Below are 22,671 nucleotides of genomic sequence, written 5' to 3' on the forward strand. Positions count from 1 at the left end.
GCATGGCAACGCACTCCAGTATTCTTGCCTGGAGAAAATCCCCACAGAGAGAGGAACCTGGCAGGCTACAGCCCACGGGGTCACAAAGAGTCAGACACAACTGAAAGACTAAGCACAATGTTTTAAGATGCTCCCTTGGGTGGGTGGGGGAAGACTGTGGACTTTCCAGCTCTATAATATGATTATGTAAAAATGATTTTTCATTTCAACTTAGATTTCCACAGAGGTTGCAAAGAGTTCACTCATGAGTCTCTTGCCTAAACCCCCAAAGCATGAGGATCCCCTCATGATTGAGTTCCCAAACTTGGACATGACTTCTGCAGAATGGCTGAAGACCAATAGCCTGAAAGGTAAATCCCCAGAGAGGGAAGAACCCAAGATGCAGATGACTCACCAAAGGCATGAACCCTTCGGGGCTTCATGAGCCATGCCTCAAACCCCACCATTTATTTTTACAGCCAAGAAGCTAAGCCTTTATCAGGTTCTGGCACCCAATGCATTCTCTCCTGTGGAGGAATTTGTGCCTATTCTCCGGAAAACAGTATCATCAACTATCCATGAGGTAACTCAGATTCAGAGTTCTGTCCAGACCTTTGCCATGGAGCTCCTGTGTGGTATTTCCTTTCTAAAATGTTTGGGAAATAGAGGTCATGAGACAGAGCCCAAGGAGCAGGAGCTGAGGGCTTGGAGTGGGATGCAGGCTTTCCACCCAGGACTCTAGAACTCTCATCAAATCTACTCTAGCTTCTGTTTTTCAAAGATACAAAAAATGAAACTTGGGAGATTGGGGAAAGAGGGGGTACATCGGGCACCATGGTCACCCCCTCCATGAAGGTTTCCTCTCTTTGGACCCTCGCTCTACCTGATACAGACTTTACCTATTGCTCCTGTGGTTCGCGCTTGTGTGTATTTGTTACATGTCTAATGCCCACCGGGGTATGAGCCCTGTAAAAGAAAAAACTCTTCCCCAACACTCTGTCCCCTATATGTAGTACAAGTAAGCACTCAAGGAATGTCTGCGTGCATGGACAGAAGGATGGAAAGAGGGAGGAAAAGGCTGAGTGAGTGGATGGATGGAAATGATAAGTGAATAGGTAAAAGAATGGATGGATGGATGGAAATATGAACAGGAAGGGCAGATAACAGGATAGAATAAAAAGACAAAAGGATAAATGTCAAGATTAAATGAAGAATAAAGGATGGAGAAGTGGAAGGACAGCATAATAGGTAAACAGAAAGATCAGTCAGTGGAGGGACTTCCCCGGTGGTGCAATGGTTGAGACTCTGCACTCCATTACAGGGGCATGGGTCCAATCCCTGGTCAGGGGACTATGATCCCACAGGCAGCGAGGCAAGGCCAGAGAAGAGAAGATCAGTGAAAAGACAGAAGAATGAAAGGAAAGAGACAGGGGATGTCTAGTTCTGGCAGCCCATAGATGAATGACTAGATGGAAGGAGAGACAGAGATATAGATATGACAGCTTGATGGAGGGTGAATGAACAGAATGAACAAATTTGATTTTCAAAGTGTGTTTCCCATGTGGGTTTCCAAATCTAAGAACTTATGACTATAGTATGTTTTAAATCTCCAACTCTGCTATTACCAAAACTTCTAACCATACCTTGTAATAAAGACACTGATGTTCAGAAGAGCCACATGAGAAGGGAGCCGGCTTGCGGTCAGACCTGGTTCATTCAGGGGACTGTGTCCTGAAGTCCCTCAGCTGCCAGCTCCAGACAAGGCAATGGCCTGGTGACGGGGAGGGGCACAAACCACCCGCAGATGTGTTAAGAGCCCATTTCCCTCTCTTGCATCTGACTTGGAGAACCCAGTGACCGATTTAAACTCAAAATCCTTCCTCACTTGTGCTTCTGTTCACTTGCCCCCCTCCTGGCCACACCTGCACGCAGAAGGCAATGGTGCAATTTGAATGGCATGACGGGACAGTGAAGAATATTCATGTGGACTTGCCCTTCTTGTACGAGTACCAGGTCAGTGCTGGGTCCCATCAGTCAGAATGTGGGGTGTGGGGAGGGGGATGGCAGGAAGGTGTCATGGAATGTGGAGGCACCAAGCCAGTGACAGAACCCCCTCCTGTAAACAGACTGTGCTCCACCCACAGGCCCTTCTGGAGCTTTCTCCACCTCCTCTCCAGGCAGGAACCTGGATGCCTTAAACAAAAACCACTAATCCTTTTGGTCAAGATTTACCTCCTCCCCATTTGAGGCAATGAAATACTCTGACTCTTCCCTTCCTAGGCTTGTGACAGACGAGTATATGCTTATATATCTCTCTCTCTTTAAACAAATGTTTATTTATCTATCTATTTTTGGCTATGCTGGGTCTTTGTTGCTGCGCACGAGCTCTCTCTAGTGCAGCAAGCAGGGGCTGGTCCCTAGTTGTATTGCTGGGTCTTCTCATTGCAATGGTTTCTCTTTTTGCAGAGCATGGGCACAGTCTTCAGTGGCTGTGGCTCACGGGCTCCAGAGTCAGGGCTCAGTAGCTGTAGCACATGGGTTTAGTTGCCCTGTGGCATGTGGAATCTTTCTGCACCAGGTATCGAACTGGTGTTCCCTGCATTGGCAGGCAGATTCTTAACCTCTGGGCCACAAGGGAAGTCCTAGTACATGCGTTAGAGGGATTTTTGTACTGCCTGGATACCCATGGCCTTGACACACCATTCCCAGAAGCCAAGTGGGGTACACCCTCTTCCCCCACATGCTCTGTGCAGTGCTGACTGTGTATGACCCATGAGTTTGCAGAAACAGCTCAGCAGAGCAATGCGGATGTATGAGAGACGGATCGAGTGGCTCTCTTTGGCCAGCAGAAGAATCTGGGGCACCGTCTGTGAAAAAAGGTAACTTCCCCCAGTAGTGTTCTTGTCCTTCGTGGTGTCGTGTGTGACACAGCACTCATTCAACTTATGAATTTCCTGTTGGTAGCGTCAGAATCCATCATTTAGATTAAGGATCAATATGGCTCAGCAGAACCCCTGGAGGGAAAAGTCACCACCATTAACTGCAACCTCAAGAATAGCATCATTGTGTCACTCAGGAGTCTTTGTTAAAAAGCAAAAGAAACTAAGTGCAAATTGAAACAAATCAGGGAAGTCTGGTCAAGGTAACTATATTCTAAAGTAGATTTGGTAGCTGTCTTCAGGCCTGGCTTGATCCAGAGATTCATACATGTCAGGAATTTGTTTCCAACCCTCAGTTCCATTTTCCTCTTTCTTGGCTTTGTTTTTAAGCAGGCTGTCCCATCTAGGTAGCAAGATAGCCACCCAAAGTTCCCAACTTCCTCCCTTCCAGTTTAGCACTTCCAGGGTTTAGGGCATGGGCCCATCCATGAGCCACTTGGGCCAAGAGGATTTGATGTTCTGATTGCCTGGGGTCTAATATCCACTTTAAAGCTTGGGCTGGGGTCAGCTCTACTCAACTCAAGTGGACCATTATAGACAAAGGTATTCCCCCCTACACCAGCAAAAAAGATCAAGATGCTGTTTTGAGCAGAGGTAATGGATGCTGAGTAGGAAGAAACTGTAGGTATCTATTATATCATTACCATTCCATACCTTACTTAATGCATTACCACTTATTTTATATTAGAAGTTTGTAATACCATTCATCTGCTCTATTTTTTAACTCTCAAAGCAACCCCTTGAAGAGTCTTATTATAGTTTGTATAGTTAAATATGCCAAGGAACAGGCTTCCAAGGTGCTGCAGTAGTAAAGAATCCGACTGCTAATGCAGGAGATGTAAGAGACTCAGGTTCAATCCCTGAGTCAGGAAGATCCCCTGGAGTAGGAAATGGCAGCCCATTCCAGTATTCTTGCATGGAGAGTTCATGGACAGAGGAATCTGGCAGACTACAGTCCATGGAGCCACAAAGAGTCAGACATGACTGAGCACACACACAAACGCATGGCAAGGATCAGAGAGGTGCTGTGACTTGCCTAAGGCCCCACAGAAAGTGGGACTTGAACTAAGGTCTTCTGATGCTATATCGGGTGAATTTTCTTTTGCTAATCCATAGCTGTCTCAAAATGAGAATGAGGGGAGGAGATAGGACTATAAGATCTAAAGAGAAGACTCAACACTGTTGCTGCTGCTGCTGCTAAGTCGCTTCAGTCATGTCCAACTCTGTGTGACCCCATAGATGGAAGCACCCCCGTCCCTGGGACTCTCCAGGCAAGAACACTGAAGTGGGTTGCCATGTCCTTCTCCAATGCATGAAAGTGAAAAGTGAAAGTGAAGTCGCTCAGTCGTGTCCGACTCTCAGCGACCCTATGGACTGCAGCCTACCAGGCTCCTCCGTCCATGGGATTTTCCAGGCAAGAGTACTGGAGTGGGGTGCCATTGCCTTTGCCATTGCAAGAGATCTTAAAACAGAGAGAGAAAATAAAAAGATACATTTCCCCAGAGGCCCCAGTTATACCTAATTCCCCATCTAACTTGCTTAGCTTGTTTGTTTTCCCTTCACAGACCCCAACCTACTGTAGTATCGAATGCTAGTGATTTAAAACAAGGAAATGAAAAAATAAAAAATAAAATAAAAAAATAAAACAAGGAAATGTATGAAATCATTATATGTAGTCCTGCCCTTAAACTGTCTACCACGAAGCTTTATTCCATGATAGACCCTCCTGCAGAAAAGTTTCCATGACCCTCAGGCTACTGCCCGTGTTGACCTGAAACCACGGAGAAGATTTGGCCAGGGGTGAATTTGGCGTGCAGAACTCCCTTGGAAAAAACGTTAAATAGTAAAACGGAACAGAATAAACATTATCTGAGAGATTCGGTTCTCCTCTTAAAGCTTGTGTTTCTTTTTAGGGTGGTTATACTGCTCGATATCTCCGTGACCAATTCCATGTACATTATTCATATCCAGCACTCCCTGCGACGCCTGCTGGAGGAGCAGCTGTCCAACAAGGACTGCTTCAACATCATTGCGTACGCAGCGGCTTCTCCTGGTGGGGAGGTCGTGGGCACTAGGCCGCCATCGCCAGGCTGAGGCTTCTGGCAGGACGACAGATGTATGGGCAGCCGGCCTCCCAGGAGGGCTGTCCGTTTATCTCATTTGAACCGTCTTGTTTGGGACATTGAATAATTAAATGGTTGTAGGACGGTCCCCCTGGGCTGAAGGTGATAAGCAGCCCCAAAACACACTGTTTGATCAGCCAGGATAAAGTAACTCAGCCCGTTGCCCCATTTGGCTCCCAAGCTGATAAACACAAAAGAGAAAAAGAAGGGTCCCCAGGCTTGGCTCCTACCTCAGTTCTAGCAAACCACGATATTTTAAACATTCAGAATTCCAATTATAAATTTTAATTGTACATAGATCTATCAATATTATTATTATATATAGTTATATGTCATATAGATTATATAGAGCTATATAGAATTAAATTATACCTTTATATATAAAACTACATGGTTCCATTATATATAAAACTATGTATTTAAGTTATATATAAGTAAGTGTGCGTGCCGCATGCTAAGTAGCTGCAGTCGTGTCTGACTCTTTGAGACCCTATGGACCCCCATGGACTGTAACCCACCAGGCTTCTCTGTCCATGGGCTTCTCCAGGCAAGAGTACTGGAATGGATCACTATTTCCTTCTCCAAGGGATCTTCCTGATCCAGGAATCGAACCCATGTCTCTTATGTCTCCTAACCACTGGAACACCTGGGAAGCCCTTATATAAATATATATAATATAAATTAATACTATATAGCTATATATTTAAATTATGTATTTTATACATAATTATGTATATAAATTTTAACTATAAGTAAATTTAACTTAAAGTATAAATATTTAATATGTAGTTTTACTACATATGTTTAAATTATATATGACTATATAATAGTATAAATATTTAAGTTATAGGTCTATCTACAGAGTTACTTATATTTTTATCTATAAAGTATATATAATTTAAATATATGTAGTTATATATATATATTTTTACACAACTTCACATCATATAGGGAGTGTTCTAAACCTACTAAGTCAGCAGTTTAATATTACATATTAAACTGTACCAGAGCCTAATCATTCCCTAATAAATTCTACAGAAAAATGCTTAGAGAAGCATTTTGGACAAGATTTTCATTCACTCATCCCATTCATTCATTTAACAAACTTTTATTGAAAGGGTGCCATGTACTGTAGGTATGCTAGGCGTTAGGTATATAGAAGTTAACACACTTGACGCCTGTCCTTAAGGAACTTATCACCTAGTAGTAGGAAGCAGGAATGTTAAAATATAAATGCTATTAAATGTTTTCTGAAAAAATAAGTAGAAGGCAGGATATGGGACCGCAAGTCCCATAGCGACTTAAAGGCGGAGTCAGTCCATTCACCTGGGAAGAGTGAGGTCAGGAAATCTTAGCTGAGTCTTGATAAGAGCAGGTGTTTCCCAGCACACAGAAGAGACCGGGAATGTGGAGAAGGGGCCTTCTGGTGCAGGGAGCAGCATGAGCAGAGCACAGAGGTGTGATGTGTGACACAACCTTGGGGGACCTGCAGTGTGAGTAGTTGAGTGTGAACAAAGGGTGAGAGGGAGAACCGGATGGCCCAGAAATGAAAGGAAACACCAGCTGACGGAGGCTTTAAACAGGAGCTTTTATACTAGAGGACATATAGGTATTGAAGGATTTTAAGCAAGATAATAATCTTGAGACACTTGAGTTACAAGGTGAAGGACAGGCTGAAGGGATGCGATACTGGAGGGGAGACCTGAGCCAAGGCAGTGGGAATGAAAGACAGGGGGGCCTGTGAGGGGTGCCCGGAGTTACATATGCAGAATGTAGTCACTGCTTGGCTGTAGGGGACGAGGCAATGGTGAAGAGGTGTGCCAGGTGGAGCAGAGTTTGGAAGATAAACACAGTCTGAGATCCTTAAGAGTTTGGAGAGTCTCCTGGTTGGAGCTCTAGCCATCAGCATAAGTTGAAGACATGGGAGGCCATGCATTGCACCTGTGGAGAAGCGATGGAGGAGAGATGCCAACCAAGGACAGAATTAGGGAGAAGCTGCCATTTAGACGTCAGAGAAAGGGAACCACCTCAGAAACAAGAGGAGCAGTCCAAGAGGCAGGAGGAAAACCTGGAGAGAAAGCTGTTCTCCCCTTTCCCAAGGGAAAGGAGGATCTTGGAAAGAAACAGAGTTAGGGCCTGCAGAAGCAAAGTAGGAAGGAGAAGAAGGAATTCTCTGAATCTGACAATAGAGCTCCCTGATTGGAAAACAATGAGACATAATGGTTTTGCAATTCAGTTTGGCAGACATTTAAAAGATTGATAGTACCCAATGCTGATGATAATTTGGTGAAAAGGGCGCTCCTGGAAAGTATTGGTGGAAATGTAATTTGGTACAGCTCTTGTATTACATTTTTTAAAATTGGAAGTATAGTTGATTTGGTGCTTCCCTGTTGCTCAGCTGGTAAAGAGTCTGCCTGCAGTGCAGGAGACCCATTCGACTCCTGGGTCAGAAAGATCCCCTGGAGAAGGGATAGGCTACCCACTCCAGTATTCTTGGGCTTCCCTGGTGGCTCAGGCAGTAAAGAATCTGCCTGCAATGTGGGAGACCTGGGTTCAATCCCTGGATCAAGAAGTTCCCCTGAAAGAAGGCATGGCAACCCACTCCAGTATTCTTGCCTGGAGAATCTCCATGGACAGAGGAGCCTGGTGGGGTACAGTCCATGAGGTTGCAGAGTCGGACACGACTGAGCAACTAAGCACAGCACACACAGCATAGCTGATCTGGGCTTCCCAGGGGGCTCAGTGGTAAAAATTCCACCGGCCAATGCAGGAGGCACAAGAAATGTGTGTTTGGACCCTGGGTCAAGAAGATCCCCCTGGAGGAGGAAATGGCAACCCACTCCAGTATTCTTGCCTGGAGAATCCCATGGACAGAGGAGCCTGGCAGGCTCTAGTCCATAGGGTGGCAAAAAATCAGATACAACTGACCACACACGCACATAGCTGATTTACGATGTAATGTGAGTTTCAGGTGTACAGCACAGTGATTTAGTTACATACTATATAAGTGAAGTCGCTCAGTCATGCCCAACTCTTTGCAACCCCATGGATAGTAGCCTGCACCAAGCTCCTCCATCCATGGGGTTTTCAAGGCAAGAGTACTAGAGTGGGTTGCCATTTCCTTCTCCAGGGAATCTTCCCAACCCAGGGATCGAACCTAGGTCTTTCACATTGTAGACAGACGCTTTACCGTCTGAGTCACCAGGGAAGTCCATATACTATATACATAGTTTTTCAGATTCATTTCCCTTATAAGTTATTGCAAAATGTTGAGTATAGTTCCCTGTGCTAAACAGTAGGTCAACAAGACAGTAGGTCTTGTTGGTTATTTGTTTTGTATATAATCATGTGTATATGTTAATCTCGAGTGCCTAATATTTTGTGTATCATCTTCACACAGAGGCCATGCTAATCTTCTCTGTATGGTTCCAATTTTAGTATATGTGCTACTGAAACAGGCTCTGAATCAGTACGGTCTTTGTTCCTTCAATTAAACCTTTATGAAATATCCAAAGGAAATATTAAGATGACTGTGCAGAGATAACCTTGAAGGGATTTTCAATGCAGCGTTCTGATAATTGACAAACCTGGAAAAAAACAAGAGGGAATTGGTGAAATAAACCTGACTGTAGAATTCTATGCAACTATTCAAAAGAATGTGGGAGAGTTATGTGAGTACATTTAGAAAACTTCCTCAATAAGTCCAAATGAAAGGAAATAAATAGTATAGGTTATATAATTCCATTTCTTTTATCTTGCTGGAAATTTTTTTTAAATTATTGTGTAAAGTGAAAAAATAACCACGTTAAGCTGATGCCCACCCTCTTTCTCAGTACCCTCAGGTTTCCAAACTCTCTTCACAAACTTGCAGTTTCTATCCATTAGGCTGTAACACTGATTTATGGTAGAAAACAAGGTCACCAGGGTGGGAAGAAAGGCTATAATTCCACTTCTGTCAACATATCTTTATCTAACAATTTTTAATCTGAAAGAATATAAAACAAAGAGTTAACAGAAATTTGGATGGAGGGATAAAATTGAAGGAATTTTCACTCTCTGTATATTGTTAGAATTTTTATTCAACTATAATAGAGGATTTATTATCCAACTATAATAAGAGAGATTTCCATGGGATTAGGAAAGGAGGTCGTCATTAATATTCGCCAGAGAACTGCCCGGGGTGGAAGCTTGACTGCAGAGGGTTGAGAAGCAGATAATCAGGAAGTGGTAGTAACATTGTTTTTCCAGGGAGCCTGTCTGTGAAGAGGAAGAGGAAAGAGAGAGGAGTAGCTGGCAGAGTGGACCCTGGTGGAATGATAGTTAAGAGAGGCAGAAGGGAGGAGGGAAGTAGACCCAGGAGTGGGCATGGGAGGGAGGTCACCACGGGGCAGCGTCTCAGACAGGTTGGCGGTGGTCAAGTAAAGGACCCAGGTGGAGGAATTGCTCTCAAACCAGAGAGGGGACGGCTTTTCCTTGATAAAGGAGATAAATCTTCTCAAAGATTTAAATTCTGTCTCATAGAGAGAATGAGCTGATGCATATAAAAAAGAGAAACTGTAATACAGGTGGAGAGTGAAAGCTTCGAGGATGAATCCGTGCTCTTTGCAACCCCCATGGACTGTAGCCTACCAGGCTCCTCCGTCCATGGGATTTTCCAGGCAAAGGTATGGGAGTGGGTTGCCATTTCCTTCTCCAGGGGATCTTCCCAACCCAGGGATCGAACCTGAGTCTCCCGCATTGCAGGCAGATGCTTTACCATCTGAGATACTTGAGAAGCCCTGAATCCATGCTAGAGGAGCCAAAAAGAGAGCAGTGACTCCTTCCCTGGAGGTGGGGAAGCTCACACAGGGGAGGGAGTACCTTCCTCAGGGGAGAGGTCTGGCCAAACCGGTCCTGGCGGGTCGACAGAAGGTTCCTGCTCTGCTCCCACCATGAATATGCTGGGATGTGCCCTGACCAGCAAGGAGCTCGTGGGTGACATCCTAACATTTGGGGAATGTGACCAGAATTTTGGGCTCCCCTGGTAGCTCAGCTGGTAAAGAATCCTCCCACAATGCGGGTAACCTGGGTTCGATCCCTGAGTTGGGAAGATCCCCTGGAGAAGGGAACTGCTACCCACTCCAGTATTCTGGCCTAAAGAATTCCACGGACTGTATAGTCCATGGGGTTGCAAAGAGTCGGACACGACTGAGTGACTTTCACTTTCAACCAGAGTTTTGCCCCCTTAAAATCCTGGGAAGCCCAGTGAGCTGGGGCATATATCTCCGCACTAAGAACAAGCCCTCTTTCCCTCCCTCCAAGGTTTGGAAGCACCATCGAAAGCTGGAGGCCCGAGATGGTTGCTGCCAGCCACAGCAACTTACAAAGCGCCTGGCGGTAGGTGACCTGCTGGTCTGACAGCAGGCTCCCTGGTGCTACTTTTTCTGGCCCCCTCTCTCCCCCCAGCAAGTAGCCCTCTCTAGAACCTTTGCCCTCCGACAGATGGCACAGACGCGAATCGGGAAACATCCGCCTTCCACCCCCCACCCTCCCCTCTGGGGCCTGGCAGCCCCGCCTCAGCACGGCCTCCCTGCCTCCCAGGTGGGTCCTGAACCTGCAGTGTCAGGGCAGCAGGAACATCCTCAGCGCCCTGCGGAAGGCTGTGGAAGTGGACTTCAGGGACAAAGAAGAACAGCAGTCACAGGGCATCTACCTCTTCACAGGGGGCATCCCTGACCAGGACATGGTGGGTGAGCCTCGTCTCGGCCTCCCTTATCCTCCAGGACCCCCACATCTTCCCCTGGGTGGACGCCTAGCGACCCGTTCCTCCAGCATGATTTTCCCATCTAGACTTTATCACCTGGAGATGTTGTTCAAATGCAGAGGTGGTCAGACTTGGCTCCCAGGGGCCTGAGAGTCTGCATTTCTAAGGAGTTCCCAGGGGATTAGAGGCTGTGGCTCTAAGATCTCAGGCCCAGCTCCCCGCCAAGATCTGTTAAGATAGTAAGAGAAATGGTGACCCAGGCTCTTCCATCTTTCCCTCCTCAGTGCCACATACTAGACCTGGTACACAGTAGGCCCACAAGAAAGAGACTGGGCTGAACTGACCCGAGACCAGCAGTTTGAAAAGCCCTCAGCCCTGGGCCCCTCCTCCCTCTCTGCCCACAGGCCATGCTCAGCGCCTACATGGCCGAGGCCTGCGGGGGCTGTGACTTCCATCTGAACGTGTGTCTCTTCTATGTGGGTGAGTCACAGACGGACACCATGCCCCCTGCCTGCTATGCCAGCCGCACGGACACGGCCGCCGCCTACAGGGAGGTCACCCGGGCTGCTGGTGGGCGCTTCCACTGGTTTGGAGACACAGGTGAGTGAGTGGTGCGGGTCCCTCCACCTCTTTCTTTGCAGAGAGTAGTCTACCGATATAGCTCCCTATGCCATAAACATAGGGATAGGGTAGCGGTAGGGAGGGAGGCTTAACAGGGGGCGGATATTTGCATAATTATCTCTGATTCATGTTGTTGTACAGTGGAAAATAACACAACATTGTAAAGCAATTATGCTCCAATTTAAAATTTTTTTAAATATATTAAGTAAATTATGGTCTAGGTGATACGCAGACAAGGCAAAGTTGTGACGTGATTCAGGAAGGATTGAAGCTTGGGACACAAGAGTGCATTCTGATCTCTCTGATTTACAAATGAATAAATGGGACATGAGTGGTATAGCTGGGGCTGGAACTCATGAAAAGTGTCAGGCACATACATTTAAGTTATTATTGGTGATTATTATTGATAATAGCAAGCATTTATAAAATAGTTGTTATATGCTTAACTCGGTTTTAAGTGTTTTAAACATATTGTGATTCATTCCTCACAATAACTCTATGAAATGGGTTATGATTATTACCCCATTTTACAGCTAGTGAAGCTGAGACACAGAACTCAGAGCACAGGGGTGATAAGTAAGGAACCGGGAGCTGAACCCAGAGTTTGTCTTCTTAGGCATCACACTCTAGTCCCATTCAAATGAGTCATATTCGAGATGTTACCACAGACATTATTCACTGCAGACATTAGCTACTTTAAGTAACCTCAAGGTGGATCTTATTCACTGGAGGAGTAGGCCCTTTCCCTGACCTACTCTTCTGGGGGTGAGAGCTTGTGGCTGGGTGCCAGGGTGCTGGGTCCCGAGGCTGGCTCCACTCTTGGTACCCTCACTGTACCCGCCCATCTCCTTTACCACCAGATAGTGTGGGGTGAGGGCTGGTCAGCTCAGCCCATTAAGACCCCAGCCTGACCCCTGGGCTGAGGTCACCTCCACGTGGCCCTTGTGTTTACTAGATCTGGACACTTGCCAGAATTTGTACCCCTCCCCCACACTCATGATGTGCTTTGTTTCCAGGTATTTACGAAAGTGATGATATCAACGCCATCATGTCTGAGATGGAAAAGGCTCTCAGCTACTCCCAAAAGGTATGCCTTACGTATGGGGTAATCAGTGACTACACTGGCTTCTGTTAGAGTCCTGGGGCTGTCATTAAAGGACCACAAAAGAGGTGGCTTAAAATGACAGATATTTATTCCCTCACAGTTCCAGAGGCTGGAGCCTAAAATCAAGATGTCTAAAGAGCCATGACCTGCCCCCCGCCCAAAGGCTCTGAGTAGAATCTCTTTACCTTTTCATAGCTCTGGTGGTGACTGCTCTTAAAGAAATGAAATTTCACTGGATGATTGTTCAAAATGGCAAGGAAGACACTGTTCAAGATGACTGCAATCAGGGAGAGAGGTTGAACTCAACTCTGATTATACAGCAAAGATAGCTGGGGATTTATAGCCAATGAGCAGAGTGAGAGGGTTAATGGAATGAAAGTTACTAAGATGAAGTTGATTAGATGTCAGAGAGATTCTTGCTAAACAAGCTTAACAGGATTCTTTGCTAAAACTGGGTTCAACAGTTCAGTTCAGTTCAGTTGCTCAGTTGTGTCCGACTCTTTGCGACCCCATGAATCACAGCCCGCCAGGCCTCCCTTTCTCCATCACCAACTCCCGGAGTTTACTCATACTCATGTCCATTGGGTCAGTGATGCCATCCAACCATCTCATCCTCTGTCGTCCCCTTCTCCTCCCACCTTCAATCTTTCCCAGCATCAGGGTCTTTTTCAATGAGTCAGCTCTTCTCATCAGGTGGCCAAAGTATTGGAGTTTCAGCTTCAACATCAGTCCTTCCAATGAATACTCAGGACTGATTTTCTTTCAGATGGACTAGTTGGATCTCCTTGCAGTCCAAGGGACTCTCCAGAGTCTTCTCCAACACCACAGTTCAAAAGCATCAATTCTTTGGCGCTCAGCTTTCTTTATAGTCCATCTCTCACATCCGTACATGACCACTGGAAAAACCATAGCCTTGACTAGACGGACCTTTGTTGGCAAAGTAATATCTCTGCTTTTTAATATGCTGTCTAGGTTGGTCATAACTTTCCTTCCAAGGAGCAAGCATCTTTTAATTCATGGCTGCAGTCACCATCTGCAGTGATTTTGGAGCAGTCAAAACCCAGTCAAGAAGAGGGCTCAGAGGAACATGACCAGAGTTTGGTCAAGTAGGGCATCCTTATCACCAGCACTCCTTGGCATTCCTTGGCTTGTGGCAACCTCACTCTAACCTCTGCCTCCATCTCCACATGGCTCTCCTCCCTCTGTGTGTGTGTCTGTGTCTCTTTTCTTCTAAGGACATCAGTCATATTGGTTTAAGGGCCCGCCCTTCCAGTACAGCCTCATTAACTTACATCTTAATTACATCTACAAAGGCCATGTTTCCAAGTGACCTCAAAGTGACCTCAAAGTGAGGTCATGTTGATGGGTAGCAGGAGTTTGGACCATGTCTTTTGGGGGACACGACTCCCCCCACGTCAGCTTTCCACCTTTGTGCTGATCCACAGACACCAAAGGCTTCCAATGAAACATGAGGGAAAATTTCCTATAAGTCACTGGTTTCAGGTCTGTGTGCTCTGCATCCTGGCCTGTACACCCTTGAACAGATCAAATTCATTGCCAAATTTGCCTTTGCACCTGCTATCTCCTCTGCCAGCTGTTCTCACCCCAGGTCATCCATATTATTCAGGGTTCACTAAAGTGTCACCTTCTCAGAGAAGGAGTTGAGCAGTTCAAGGTGAGGTGAGAGAGGGACCAGATCGCATCAGAAGTAATGAGGATGAAAACAAAGGAACAAACTTGAGATCATGTTTTTAAGGAAGAATTGACCAAACATGGCTGACTGAATGCACGGGGTGAGAAAGAAGAAGAAATCCCGGGGTCTTGCTGGGGGACCTGGTAGACAGTGGTGCCATAGACCCAGAGAGAGAAATCAGAACAGGGTTCAGAGAGGCTAGAACAAAGGTGAGTCTGTGGGACTTGTGAGATAATAGGTGGGGGCATCCTTCTGGCAGGTGGATAAAGATGAGGGCCAGACATAGAGGTGTGGGGCAGTTGAAGCCCGGAGATGGACAGAGCATGTAGGCGACTCACATTTCAAGTACCACCATTGCCAGAACTACAGCTACATTGTGAGCTCCTGGGAGGGTGGGGCCATGGATTGGCAGACCTGTGGCTCCCTGAAATGTGTCTGAGCTTTCCGCCCTAAAAGGGCCCCTCTTTGGTGTTTTGAAAAAACTGCTTCTCAGGTGCCCATTCGTCCTGCTCCCCCATTTGATAAACTTGTTCCCAAGGCGTTAATGGGCACTACTGGTGTAATCCACCCTCACATGGTGTTATTTACATTCAAGTGGTGTTTTCTAGTGCTTTGATTGAGAATAATTATTGAAGAATCTTTCAGGCAGTTGAGAGCTAGGTAGGCAAAGGAGCCAAGTATTACACCACCATTCTGCGGGCCCCCAGGGTTGGCCGTGGGCACAGGGTCCACATAGTGAGCGAAACTGGCTTTGGGACAAGGTCCACCTGAGAATAAATGGAAGATCCATTGTATACTCGTAGTAGCCTCGGGCAGGTCCTTTAAGTTCGTAAGATTTACTTCCTCACCTGTAAAATGGGATAAGATGGCATTTAGCTGCCTGTGTAGTCACACGCCTTGTGGACAAGAGGGTTTGAGACCCTGCCCCCAGGCACGAACTAGCCCACTAACTAGCCTGATGCATCCCAGGACCTCTGTACTTATTATTAGTAGGTTTGACCACAGAACTCTCAGCTCCCAGCAGCACTTTAGGGGTAGATAGAAAAATCCAGGGGCCCCGGTGGCCTCAGCCACTGCTCTGTGTGTGTGTGTGTGTGTGTGCGCACACTCCCTGTGGGGAGGCACCTGGCTGACTCCTCATCCCTGCTGCAGTGTGCCTTACTCGTGTCCTCCCTGAAGAACCAGTCTGGAAAAGAGCAGCAAAGCACGGCCCTCCTAAAAGAGAAGCCGAATGTGCTCAAGCCAAGAAGCCAGCCCAGGAAGTTCTGTCCTTCCAAGCCCACAGCACCCTCCGTGGCCAGAATGGTTTGACTCCCCCACCCCCCCACCCCAATAACACACAGAGGACTTTGTTTCCACCTTGTCTCTTGGTCTTTCCTAGATCATGAAGTGGCCTGGGCCAGGTCCCCAGGTCCCAGGGCCAGTGGAGGCGGGGGTAGTGTCCTCAGTGGTCAATGGCCCGACCTCTAAGGGGGAGGAGACCCCCGGGGCCTGCTTCTCAGCTCTGGCCACCCCGTCCACTCCAGCTTTGGCTCTGCCTGATTGTCCTTGTGGTACTAAGGGTTCCGTAGAAATGGCACCCTGGCACGTGCTGGTTACAAGACAGGAAGGCTCATCCGGAGGGTCTCTCAGGGGAAAAGGAATTAGGGTGGCGTGGCATCTAATGGGCTCTTGCTGCTTTGGCTCAAGGCTTACAGGGGCCTGATTGGACCTGGGTCTTCCTCAGGGTTGATCCTTGTTCACAGCCTGTCAAAATCTGTCCTGCATAAAATGTCCACCGTAACAATCACAGGGAGCGTCGGGGGGTATGCCTGGGGGAAGACCCCAGACTCCTCAGCACTTGTGAGCAGCAGCCGCAGTGAGGTGTGTGAACTCTTCAGCATTTCACCAGCTGACAGACTCTGGTGAACACAGCTCACTCCCTTCCCGGGGCTGCACCCTCAAGAGGTTCTGCCACACAGGTACTGGTGGAGTCGGGAGCCAGCACCTTCTCGTCTTCCCAAATTCCGAGGTGAAACCCCAGGGTCTCAGAGTCTGCCAGTTGGGCCTTCAGTGTGAGGGGGTTTGGGTTGCACCAGGGCCCCTAACAGGCCTTCTGAAACGAGGGAAGGGGATCTGGGTAGATGATGGGGGTCAGCTGGTCCCAGGCCCGGGTGACTTTGTTCAACTGTCACCACATTCCAGTTGTGCCCAGTAACGAAGGAACCCCTCCCTTAAAACTGAGGGGCCCAACATGGCAGAGAAATTACTGAGTGGTTCCTGGTCATTCTGGAGGCCCAGAAATCCCAGTCCAGTAGGAAGAGGGGCAGGTAACTGATGAAGAAGGTTCAGGCAAATCCCACAGCTGTCCTAGCAAGCTCTCTCTCTCTCTCTGGCCATTTTTAATGGCTTGTGGGGTCTCAGTTCCCTGACCAGGGATTGAACCCAGGCCACAGCAATGGCAGCTCCAAGTCCTAACCACTTGACCACCGAGGAACTTCCATAGGCCCTCTCTCATAACACACACACACAGGCACACACCCATTCATATATATGCACACACACACACATGCACACACACATATTTTTCACCTCAAACACCAGAGTCCTCTCTGTATCTGCTGCAGGCAAGGGGTGAGCATATGAGAAAACTTACTCCTCAGGCCTCTCCATGCAAAGGTTCCTACTTGACATATTGGGGCTGGGGTGATGGGGGTACTGCCCAGCACAGAGAACAGGCCTCTGATGGGAAAGGCTGCCTGTTTTCTAGAGCGTTAAAGATGACCCTGACAGAGAGAAGAGGCCCCCCTTGAAAGCTCTGCCATGGGGTCCACTCGGTGGCAAAGCAGGCATCCCCCCAGGTAAGGCATGGCCACGGGGTGGGAGGGGCAGACAAACGCGGCTAAGACATGGATGAGTGATGGCGTCTCTAAAACGATCAGTGATCGTGCGCCTGCCCTCTGCTAAGGTCGTCCCCTTTAAAGCTTGTAACCATCCATCCTATACAGCAAGGAATCTATTAGTTCCTCTGTTTCACTGATGAAGAAATTCAGGCTCAGAGGGACTAAGCAGAGCGTCCAGTACAAGCTGGTCATGACAAGGCACTGGTATTTTTATGAAAGTATTCAGTTCATAGAACCTAAGGCCATGTGTCTCACTAACGTCAGAAACACAGCAGGGCAGTTCAGAGCAGAGTTCTGGAGTCCTGGAGTCAGCAAGACCTGGGTAGAGTCTTTGCTCTGCTTCTTACTGACTCTGAGTCCCCCGTGCCTCATCCGTAAACCAGGGGACTGTGAGGATAAACCCAGACAGGGACCAGGAGGCACCTTGCACCAAGCCTAGTAAGTAGCAGCAGCTCTAGCTTTGCTGATCCCAGTGAGGCCAGAGTCAGGTCGTCCCAAAGGACCTCAAAGCCACCTTGGAGCCCCAGTTCTGAGGGCAGAACATAGCTGAAGTTGACAAGTCTCTAAGCCAAGCTGCACAGCTTCACTGCATAAACTCTCAAGGCTGCTCCAGACAACAGGCCAAATGTCCTCTAGCTGCAGCCCCGCCAGTGAAGAAAGGGACTGCGGAGCGGAGGAAGAAGACCCAATCAAGGGATGCAGAAATAGCTCTCTCGCTGTTCTACACAGAGACAGGGAATAATGTGGGTGAGTTGGCAGCTACACAGATGTCTGGACAGCCCCCTTGCCCTTTGAGACCTGGAAGGTGATCAGGCCCCATGTGAGGGTTACCCCTCCAGGACACAGACAGCAGTGCCCCCAGAGCAGACCTATCTTCAAACCACTCAGATCTCCCAACCCAGGGAAGTGAGCTCGCAAAGTCTTGACACAAAGCAGTAGAATGGGAAGAGTGATGTTGGCATTCCCCCAGGTCTCTGGGACAGCGCTCTGGCTCTGTTCACAAGGGGTGGTGTCCTCAGACTGACTGGGAAGGAAGTGGGCATGAGTCCCCCAAGTCAGCAGGACTGATAGCTGTGGAAAGGCACAGGTCCCAGTAGCAACTCATTGAGAAGCGCAGAGGTGGGGTGGGGTGGGGTGGGGTAGGGGGTCCCAGAAGACCTCCCTAGATCCTCCCAAGAGTCCCTCCTATCTCTCAGCAAGTTGCACCTAAGGAATGTTACAACTGACTTGATTGACAGAAACTGACATGGAAAAGGGAGGAGAAAGTAAGAGAACTGCACAAGATAACTCTGCTCTCTTTCTCCCAGGGTCGGTATACAAGAAGTACCCTCAAGGAAAGGGCCTCAGAAGGACTAGATTGTCTGTTGAGTTGCCCAGAAAGGATACAGTCTGCTCCAGCCAAGAGGTATTATGCTGTTCGTACCAGCACATGCCTCCCAAGCAATCATTCCTTCCACCAACTGTTATATCTGGGAAAGTGGACATACTTGGAACTGAGGCCAAATCTGCTTAGAATGACTGTGGCAAGTGTCAGGATAAGCATTAAAGAGAACTAGTGGGAACCTGAGTCTCTGCCACTTCCTAGCTGGGTGACTTTGAGCTAGTCACTCAATCTCAGTGTCTTCATTAAAATGAAGACTCTTATACTTAATAGGATTGCTGATTAATTGAAGTATATTTTGTGTAAAGTCCTTAGTGGTATCAGATCCTTTTGGATGCAAGTACCAGAAACCTCCCTTCTTGTTCGGATCCAAAGATAAGAATATCTTTTCTTCTGGCAACCATCAGTTAGTTCTGATTGGTCCAGTCCTGGATGCGATACTCTGATTGCTTTAAACCTGATCATTCTTGTATCTCTTATTGTGATATCTTAATTGATCTAAACTTGAGACCAATCAGGGTTTCCATTCAAGTTTCATGGAAGAGGCTGAAATGGAAATGGAAGAATCCACAGGGTTCACCAGACAGGGAGTAAGTAAGTGCTCAGTAAATGTTGTTCCCTGGTTCCCATATTTCTTTGAATCTCTCTTGTGCACCAGGGCAGGAATGTGCATGTGAGGTAGTCTCGGTGAGGACCTGGGAAACTCCACATTTCAGATACAAGACAGATTTCAAACATGAGGTTTTTGAAAGATGAGTCAATCATTCCATTAAGCCAAAATTACCCAAGATTCTTTCCTTTATTCCAAAGTGGGTAGCAAATTATGGGCTAAAGAAACTAAAGATGGAGGTCTCCAGATACCTTGGTCCCAACTGCACTCATCAAAAATCAGTACAGACGTCGGCATCAGCCAAATACTGCAGTGTCTTCCCCAGCATAGAGATCAATGTAAGTCGAGATTGGTTTTGTTTTTTCACTCCCAGCTCCTGTCTCTTCTCAGACACAGATGGCTGCGTGTGTTAGGGGAAAGTCCACATGAATGTATGAGCACCCAGCTTTTATTCCTCCTGCTAAGAACCCCAACCCCCAAAGGGGGACTTCCCTCAAGGAATAGGATACAGAGCCCTGTTGGAAGAAAAGCCAGCCCCTCAGAATGCCTGAGACCATGGTCAAGGTTCTAGGGACTCACTGGGGTGAGAATTAGTAACAGTTGCTGAGATCACAGACCAATGGCTAGAATACTCACCAATAAGAACTCTACCCCGATTCTGATGGCGGTTCTGTTAAGACGGCCAGAAACAGGGGTTATGGCAAGAGATCAGGGGAGCTTCTCTATTTCCTAGTTTTGATGTAGTTTTTTAATTTATCTGACACTGGAACAGGTAAATTTAGTACAAAATTAAAATCTAATCCTGCTTTAAAAAAAAAAAACAAACCCATTTTCTCTCCTTGCCCTTTAATATGACATTGTCAACTGTAAAGCTAAAAATTATCCACCATACAAGTTTCATGGGAGTTTAATCACGCTGTCTGCCTCCTCCATCCGAGGTCATCTTTTAATGTGAAATTTATCGACCTCCCATTCTGCCCTTAAGGGTTTTCTATTTAAAATTTAGAGAGACTATTTTAGTTTTTAGTTATGACAGTGACCACATTTGACACAAAAACCATCATCCCAATTCCCCCATACCTGCCTAAACCCTTGCACTTAATAGTTCAATAAAAGAAAAAAGCTTTTAAACAAATAAACAAAAATGTATGCTTTTACAGTGTTGCAAAAATTGTGAACCACAATAGACTAAACTGTTTTGGGGGTGATGGGGATATGAAGAAAGAGCTGGCAGGGGAGTATTTTTCTTTGCTTGCTTTAATCCAGGGGACAGTGAGACACATTGAGTGCACCCCCAGGGAAATGGAGGTGTACACCACACACCTGGACAAGCTGATGCGCCGCTACATCCAGAGGCTGCAGTGGCTGCTGTCTGGTGAGACTGCCCGCTGTCCTGGAGGGTGGGGGGGCATGAAGGGAAGGGGGAGGGCAACCCCAGGGACCCCAGGGGCACTCCTTCCCAGACTAAGCACTCACAAACTGTCACTCAGCAGCAACATGACTTCTGGGTTCAGAGGTCAGGCATTGTGCTAGATAACAGGACGAGGAGCATGGACCAGAGCATCAGAGAGAACCAGGTCTGTCCAGGAGGCGTCCCACACCCCACGTTTTGGGTGTGACTGAGGGGCTGGCCCTCGGGAGCCTCAATTTAGCATTGATGGGGCTCCAAAGAAGTGGTCCATGAAGGTAGAGATAGGAGGGTCTCCAGCAGAGAGGATGCTCCTGTTCTTTACAGAGAGCACTGAGGACCCTCTGGAGAGGCCAGTGGCCGGGCTGGCTGGGAGCCAGACTCACATCCCAGAGGCAGCTTCGGGGGGAATCAGGATGGTCTGCAGCATCAAGTCCAAAAGGCCGGGCAGGTGGCTAGAACTGAACGGGAAGGTGTTTAGGCTTTGGGGCCCGGAGAGTTCCTGGGACAATAGGAAGAAGCATCCCAGTGTGGGTCACTCGGGCTCCTGTGCAGATTCATTAAGTCCAGTCCTCTGCAGTAGAACCTGGTATAAACAGTCCCTGGTCTGCCACGGCTCTCCAAAGCCTCTGGAGGGGGCTGCAAGTCCCAGATGCAGCTGTCAAGTCCGAGGCTGAACGTGGGGCAACAGTGACATTCTGTGCACTCCCCACTCCGACACACACTTCCTGCCGGGAGAGTGAGAAGGCCAGCCGTGCAGTCACTCCTAAAGCGTGGGGGATGTTCTGTGAGGACAGCCAGCCAGCTGTCATGGTGTAGTATGAGTTGCACCCCCAAATCACAGACAGCTACACACCCAACACCATCTAACACCTCAAAACAGGCCCAGAGGATGCGGCCCTGATTCACTCATTCATTATTCAGCAAATAGTGTTGTTCTCCCGTTCCGTGCTGGGGAGGTGGTAGAGGAAACACCCAACGTGGTCCCTGAGCTCACGGAGCATACGGTCCAGAGGAGAAGGATGTTACCGAAAGAACAGTGATGACGGGTATGAGGTGGAGACAGGCGTGGTGCAGGGAGAGGGACAGTGGGCCTGCACAGGGAGATCATGAAGGGCTTCCCTGAGGAGGTGACCTGAAGAATGACTAGACATCATCTGAGCAAAGAGAAGAAAAGACTCTCAGGATGTGGCTGAGATGCTCAGCAGGGGACTAGGCTGAGTACAAAGGCTGGAAGGAAGCCGGATTGGCTGAGAGTAAAGGGTGCATCCATCCCAAGAAGATGAAGCCATGGCCCAGATTTTATCTTAAGAGCAATGGGAAGACACTGAGGTTTCAAATAGGGAAAATGTGATCAAGTTACAACCAATCTCTCTGGTTGCTGTGTGGACAGCAATTGTTGAGGGGATGGAGTGCAATCAGGGGAACCTAGTAGGAATCCAGGGGATAAGAATAGGATAACTGGGAAGGTTAGTGATGATGGAGACAGATGAAGAAAGCAGAGTTAGATTAGGGAGACAATCGCAGGGCTCGGTGGCTTGCAGGGTGTTCCCTTCCACTGTCTGGTTCCCAGGGTGGATCGGCTGGCCTTTTGTGTGGGAGGCCCCTCGACAGCTGGCTGGCTGTCCTCACAGAACATCCCCCACGCTTTAGGATGGCTCCCCTCCCGTCCTCATGTGGCCATGAGCATTGCCAGAGAATAGCCCACGTGAGTCCTGGAAGATTCCTGGGCGGTGGGTCCAGCCAGCTCAGGCCGCCTTTTCCTGGAGAGCAGTGAGCCCGTTTTGCAGCAGCTTTCCATTTTTTCTACTCCTGCCTGCAATGAGATCTGAGGTGTGATTCAGGAACGCTTGACACGCCATCTTCTGCTCTTTGGCTTCCTCCGTGTTACTTCCATTTAGCCTTGGGGTGCCAGAAGGGCTGGGGCTAGCTGTTGCCTTAAAATGTGGATCAGAGGACCTGGATGTGAATCTCGGCTTCACTGCCAAGCTGTGTGACCATGGACAAGTCACTGACCCTGTTTCCCCTTGGGATAATTCCCAAATCCTGTACCAGCCGCTCCAGCTTTATCTCTGCCCAAGCGTGGCACACTCTTCTCCCACTCAGAGCTTTTCTCAGTCTGTCTGCTCCGCACATACCTCCTCTCCTGGGCCACTGCTCCTCATCCGTCAGCCGTAGATTGTCTGC

The 22,671-nt window shown here is 47.9% G+C and overlaps 1 protein-coding gene and 1 non-coding gene across 10 annotated transcripts in view; one reads left to right on the forward strand and one right to left on the reverse strand.

The window, feature by feature from the left end:
• Window positions 1-22,671, forward strand: part of VWA3A (von Willebrand factor A domain containing 3A) — a 57,097-nt gene that overhangs the window by 28,426 nt on the left and 6,000 nt on the right. For 7 of the 9 annotated variants that reach the window (XM_040257625.1, XM_040257630.1, XM_040257642.1 and 4 more), the window contains 15 exons: window positions 215-350; window positions 459-562; window positions 1,912-1,992; window positions 2,764-2,858; window positions 4,832-4,951; window positions 10,343-10,417; window positions 10,622-10,766; window positions 11,189-11,384; window positions 12,422-12,492; window positions 15,356-15,508; window positions 16,953-17,043; window positions 17,722-17,832; window positions 18,393-18,490; window positions 19,277-19,414; window positions 20,343-20,451. In XM_040257625.1, coding sequence (XP_040113559.1) covers window positions 215-350; window positions 459-562; window positions 1,912-1,992; window positions 2,764-2,858; window positions 4,832-4,951; window positions 10,343-10,417; window positions 10,622-10,766; window positions 11,189-11,384; window positions 12,422-12,492; window positions 15,356-15,508; window positions 16,953-17,043; window positions 17,722-17,832; window positions 18,393-18,490; window positions 19,277-19,414; window positions 20,343-20,451 — 1,723 coding nt within the window. The remainder of the gene's footprint in view (window positions 1-214; window positions 351-458; window positions 563-1,911; window positions 1,993-2,763; window positions 2,859-4,831; window positions 4,952-10,342; window positions 10,418-10,621; window positions 10,767-11,188; window positions 11,385-12,421; window positions 12,493-15,355; window positions 15,509-16,952; window positions 17,044-17,721; window positions 17,833-18,392; window positions 18,491-19,276; window positions 19,415-20,342; window positions 20,452-22,671) is intronic. The other 2 variants (XM_040257661.1, XM_040257666.1) reach the window with 2 other exon arrangements.
• On the reverse strand, window positions 8,398-8,499 carry LOC120859580. The gene has a single exon (XR_005720115.1). It is a non-coding gene; the product is annotated as a U6 spliceosomal RNA (small nuclear RNA).

Source organism: Oryx dammah, unplaced genomic scaffold, assembly GCF_014754425.2.
Source record: "Oryx dammah isolate SB20612 unplaced genomic scaffold, SCBI_Odam_1.1 HiC_scaffold_2, whole genome shotgun sequence".
Taxonomy (NCBI): domain Eukaryota; kingdom Metazoa; phylum Chordata; class Mammalia; order Artiodactyla; family Bovidae; genus Oryx; species Oryx dammah.